Source organism: Meleagris gallopavo, chromosome Z (genome assembly GCF_000146605.3).
Source record: "Meleagris gallopavo isolate NT-WF06-2002-E0010 breed Aviagen turkey brand Nicholas breeding stock chromosome Z, Turkey_5.1, whole genome shotgun sequence".
Classification (NCBI taxonomy): domain Eukaryota; kingdom Metazoa; phylum Chordata; class Aves; order Galliformes; family Phasianidae; genus Meleagris; species Meleagris gallopavo.
The window spans coordinates 634329-640328 of record NC_015041.2 but is presented as its reverse complement, the minus strand read 5'-3'; the positions used below and the strand labels follow the sequence as shown (position 1 = coordinate 640328).

Below are 6000 nucleotides of genomic sequence, written 5' to 3'. Positions count from 1 at the left end.
AGAATTCTATAGAGCTGCTTCCACTGGAATTGAATACTCAATATGATGTTATCTAAATGTATGCAGTGTAAACAGAGCAACGTAACAGATCTCCATACCTGCATGATGGGCCGTGTCCAGGTTGTGGTTCGATTGTTGTGATTGACATAGTAAGTACGGCCCTTTGCATCCTTTCTTTCCTCCCAGCCTGAAGGTAAGCCTGGAGTGGTGTGGACATAGGCCACTGAAGGCTGTTCAGCAAGAAATTACCATATTGTTATTTTTTCATTAGCTTAAAAAAATTAACACTTGTTCTTTGAAAAGAACTTGTTGATGCACATAATTCTACCAACTATCAAACATACAGAAAATGTGGTCTGGGAAATCATCTAATACAAGCTCTTCTTCAAACCCCTCTGAGTAAAATAATAGTTTCTCATAATAGATCTTTTGATTGAATCTTCCATAGATTCAGGTCTCTTGTTCCAAAACTAGCTAAGCTTACATGCCCTCAAACTTTTAAATTGATATATTGCATATAATGACAAAAAGAAACACTGTATTGTAATGATTTTCCCTGATGGTTGATTTTTCCCTTTACATTGGTGTGGATAAATAGGAAAGGAAGTGATCACGCTTTCCAGTCAAGATCTCTCTAGTTCTGACCTCATCTCTACCACGGGATCTTGACTCAATTGCAGCAAACTGCTGAGGGCTTAAAAACTGAAGTCCAAACATCTTCTTAGTTACAAACAATTGCATTCAGGGTTAGGTGTCCTAAAGTAGAGGATACACCCTAAAATTGAGCCCAAACTTCAGAATGAAAAGATACCGTTTTTCTAATTAAAAAGCTGCACAACAAAGACGCTGCTGTAAAGAAAACATACAGACAATGAGGACGGTGGCACCAATTATCCAATTCTTAGGCAAATTATGTCACTATTTAACACAATAGTTACGCTACAAGAGACATTGTCTTCTGAGGTTTCTATGGGCAGCAAAATATTCAGTGATTTAAACAAGTAGACATTTGTTTCTGCGACATACAGAGTTAAAAAATCAGTGTATTTTACATGTACAGTACATGAGCAGCAAAGCCTTTGGAGGGCAAAAAGCCTAGGAAGAAATTCTAATACTGAACCTGTCTGCATCTGAAAGCACATCTCAGGAGGGGAAGATGCCCAGGGAGACAGATTACGATTCCAGATTGTTATTCACGTGTTTAGGCTCTGTCACTTTCTGGTTTGGGACTCCTTTTCTCTGTAGACATCACTTGCTTGTACTGCCTCTGCATTCAGCAGGACAGCATTCTTGCTCTCTAAAGAATGCTCTCTAATGAAGGAGATTCTGCTAACATCTCATCAAGGACAAGGCAGGTGCAAGGTGCCATTCAGCATCTGCACGTTGTTATTTAGATCAAAATGCATTTATGCACTTGGTTCAATCAACAGATCAATCACATTAAAATATATAGTCACATTTTATTTATCAGGGCTCTGTAATGCTAGAGATCGCTCTGCTTCTTCAACATAGCTGCCTTCATGGCAGAAGAACGGTGAAATCTAAAAGACCTCACCACGTGCTGGAATAAAGAAGTGTCTGAGTTTCACTGTTCTATCAATTTCTGCATGCTTTCCTTCTTCATCAGTTTCACTAATCCCTCTTTTGGAGCCTGAGTTTAACCACTCCAGACTCAGGCATTTTTCTCTGCCCAGCACAGTGATGATAGACCATAATTTACAGTGAGCAAAGGAGACTATTGTGGGATTTTGAGTGTTTTACCCACACCTGAAAGGCAGCTTCTGTTTCAGAGCTACTTCATATGCAAGGAACCTAAGTGCAGGCAGGAGAAATTCAGCAATACAGGCAAATTACTCTGGTAAAGATATATTGCTGAATTTATCTTTCCTCCTGCTGTAGAGAACCTGCTTTAGCACAGGGGCTGGACTCGATGACCTCTAAAGATATCTTTCAACCCCTAAAACTCTGATTCTGTGAAGACTCAGTCCCACAGAGGATTAACACACAGACGACTCTGAGCTCTTAAATTCTCACTGTGTGAATGTGAATCAAATTTTGTGAGTGCTTTTGGAAGACAAGTGAAAGGTAAAGCAGCTGCGGAGGAAAACAGAGCAGGTAAGAAGAAATAACTGTAGTGGAAGAGGTCTTAAAAATACTGAGATCTCCCGCAGAAAAAGAGGATGCTGGAATATGAGACAGTAAATATTATTAAGAGATAGAAGATGTCTAAAGAAGACTATTCACATTTTTTTGTATGATCTTTAAATAAAATCAAGGGAAGAATCAGCCTTGGAGACTGCCAAATACCTCCACGTTCTGACTTACTGTGCAGACTTACAAGACCATAGGCATTACAACACAACTACGGCAGCTTGGATAACCGCCTGTTTCCCTAGGCTCTCAGCTTTATTCACCATGCTAACCACAAAGCAAAAAAAGAAATTACTCTTTCAGTGTCTTTATAAACAGTGGTTTGTGTGGTATGATCATTCTATTTAAAAATATTAATACAGTGGAAAACTATTACTTAGAGATAAAACATGTGAATGGCACTGCACAGCAGGATTCGGTAACTTCTCAAGTCTCAAAGATTCTCAGTAAATTATTTTTCTACGCTCTACATTCTTTGCTCCAGCAAAGCGATTTACAGCAATCCTTGTTCTTGCTTCATATTCTTAAGACCTCTTCCCAGGGCTCTTGCTTAAATCAGTATGTTTGCTTTTCAGCAGAACAGTACAGTTGACACAATGAGCTGGAGAACCGCCTCACGATCAAAAAAGAAATTAGAAAGGAAAATGAATGGATTAGAAAGTTGATGCGGCACATTAGGAGACAGAAAAAGGAAAACTGATAAGGAAGCTGAGTAATACCCTCTGAAACAAACTCCAATTTATTCATTTTCAGAGTGGTCAAAGTTTGCAAAGTGCTGTTTTCCCACTTGTTTCAGTTCATGTAGCTGATGGGCTGTGATAAGAAGAGCACCTTCACCGAGACTGTTCTAACCACTGCTAAGCTATTAACTGATGGTCATAAGGACACAGTAAGTGGTTTGAATACAGTCCACAGACCAAGTTTTAATTAAAAATTAGACAAGGTAGCTGCTATTCTGTGTTGTAATAATACACATTGTGGCATGATGGCACGATGCAAACAACCAGCTTCAACTGCCTTGGTGCTGGGTATTAGAGGAAGTCTGAAAGCAAAACTGAACTGCCAGAGAAACTTCAGCATTGACAAATTCTATGTCTACATATCCGATGTCCCTAAAGAACAAAAAAGTGGCAACTTTGAAGAATGTGCATCTAGACTTAAGTGCAAGAAAGAACTCATATTTAAGTCCTGAGCAGTCTGTGCATTTGGTATAGATGCATGTTGAATGAAGATAGCAAGGGGAAGGTTCCCATTAATTAAGCTGCAATAAATCTACCTTGGAACAACAGAAAAAAAGAGACATCAATTATGAGACAGGGAAGTATGAACTCAGCAGAATTAGCAGAAAATATTACTGTTTTAAGAAGTATAATCAACACAAGATCATCTATTAATAAAAAAAAAGTCAAGGAGGATTTTCAAGTACACAAAAAATTTACAATTTGCAGGAACTAAATACAAGCATGCTACTCTGATTCTGAAAAAACAGTAAATACAAACAGTGTCACAGAATGCTGCATCAGAACACAAACTCAGGCCTGACACTACTGCATATAAATAGGAAACGTACCAACTTTGATTTACATCCCTGAAGTACATCCCTGAAGTAAATTATCCACGAGTGCAAATACTCATGAAAGCCAATTATTACTGTTAGTGGATAATGCTTTCTATGAAATAATGTTTCAGACTAGCAGAAAGAGACTTTTTTGGCAAAGATCAATATAAATGAAATCTGCTTTTCTTTAATTATGCAGAAAAATTCTTTCAGAAAAGCATTTCAAGAACTTTATCAGATGAGCAAAGCAAAATTTCAGCCTTGCAGTGAGGAATAACTTCTGGAAAATGAAAATTGGCTGTAATTAAGACCACTACAATCTATAATGATGTATCATCGCACAGTTCTCAAATTAAGATCAATCTTATGAATCTAAATGAATCAGTCTAACAGAGAGTAAGGGAAGACAGAAGCACAATGAAAGATACAAGCATACTGAATTGATATCTTCAAACATTGATTATTTCAAGTTTTAAAGAATTAGGCATTGTATCTTGTTTTTTAGAAGTTTAAGGTATGTTCTTAGTAAAGCTTTGTTAAAACTAGCATATACAAGTAATAAAATAGCCTTAAACTGGAGTGAAGTTAGAGTGAACTGAGCATTATTTGAGAAAATCTGAGGTGTAATAAATAACTAAATAAATGCAACTATGGCTGTATGTCAATTATCACATTGCTGCTCTGTGAAAAAATGTTAATTACTTTACTAGACCTAAATTCACCCACATTTTATTTAGAGATAGTGTTGGATAAAGATATTACCGTTGGTTCCTCACCACCTGTGACAGTTGAAGAACGAGTTCTCCTAGATGGACCACTCTGCTGTTAAATGATAATTAATGTTACAGATAAGTACACTTGGTGTTGAAGAACACAGTCTACTCTTACATCTTTAGGAATAAGGAATCATCTACAATCTAAAATTTATTAAAAGAGCAATTAGCGTTAAATAATTTTAAAGATGATGTAAAAAAAAATTAAGCCATCAATCACTGATAAACAAGATAGAACTTGACAGAAAAATCACCAAAGGAACTAATTTCAAGAGTTCTGGTATGAGCAGTATTGCTAAGGATGACAAGATCATTCACTCTAAGTGTAACATGATTAATTTCCTTTAGAAACAAGATGGATCCATTTTGATCATCAGAAAAAGTTAGACCAGAAGTATGAAAGTGGCATTTCAAGTTTTCATTAAGGATTAATACAGTCAAAATCAGCATAATTTAGAAAGAAGGTATGGATTTAGTTGCTGGAAGATAAACTATCATTGGTTCAATAAAGATTAAAATCAAGAAACATCCTTGTAATAAAGCAATGATTTCAATTCTTCTGCTAAATAAATGAATGCCCTGCAATAGCAAACTGAAAGATGGATCACGACAAGACCCCAGGTGACTGCATGAGGTAAAGAAACTCATACTCCATGAGGTTATATTAAATTAAGCAGCAGACCATCTCTGGATCAGACTTCGTTAAGTGCCAGTTTCCTCTAATATGGAGAGAAGACAGTTAAGGCATGATCGTACTGAAAAGCACATAATAGTTTATCCAGGGAAGAAAGTAAGAGGTGGTCATACTTCATAAGCACTCTTCTGAACAACAGCTATTGCATGCAATTACAAGCAACAAAATAGACACGCTGAACATACAGAACGCACAGAACAAAGAGAAAAATACTACAGCTACAGTAAATGTCTAACCAATAACAACAGAAAGAAACAAAGGAGAGACATCAGCTCTAGTAATGAACTCATCAGTAGCTCCCTACTTAATATTTTCATGCTAAATTTGTGTAATCTTTTGTGTGTGTGGATTGATACCCTCCCTGAAAACACTCGTGGGAAGGTTTTCTCTCTCCACTGCATACATCGGGTGTTTAGTAAACTAGATTTCTGTGTTAGATAACTGAAGTCAGACATATGACTATACTCTGTCTCAAAACATTTCTCCTCTCTTTTGGAATTCCTCAGTGTACTTTGTACTCTGACACTATTTTGGTTTCTAGAATGATTTAGGATAGCCACACGTCCATAACTGCACTATATCTGCCTAGAACTGATCTACCAAAAGACACCATTCAGAATCAGATGATGTTAAAAGAAGAAGAGATAAATAAAAATTAGTTTTCATTTACCAAAGATAATTGAGACTGTTCAGCAACTGTATCTGTTACACTGCAAGATCTCAGTCTTGAGGAAGAATCTCTTTGCTGGAAAAAAATAAAGAAAACATCTGTAAGTTTGACTACTTTCAAGTATCTTCGGAAGACACCTTAGAAAATCTAGGAG

General features: G+C 36.7%; 1 protein-coding gene across 3 annotated transcripts in view; it reads right to left on the bottom strand.

Annotated features, from left to right (window-relative positions):
• The window catches only part of NEDD4L (NEDD4 like E3 ubiquitin protein ligase), a 45227-nt gene that overhangs the window by 5610 nt on the left and 33617 nt on the right, over positions 1 to 6000 (bottom strand). For 2 of the 3 annotated variants that reach the window (XM_031557174.1, XM_031557172.1), the window contains exons 8-10: positions 5847 to 5921; positions 4472 to 4531; positions 99 to 230 (exon numbers count right to left, since the gene is read on the bottom strand). In XM_031557174.1, coding sequence (XP_031413034.1) covers positions 99 to 230; positions 4472 to 4531; positions 5847 to 5921 — 267 coding nt within the window. The remainder of the gene's footprint in view (positions 1 to 98; positions 231 to 4471; positions 4532 to 5846; positions 5922 to 6000) is intronic. The other variant, XM_031557173.1, reaches the window with a different exon arrangement.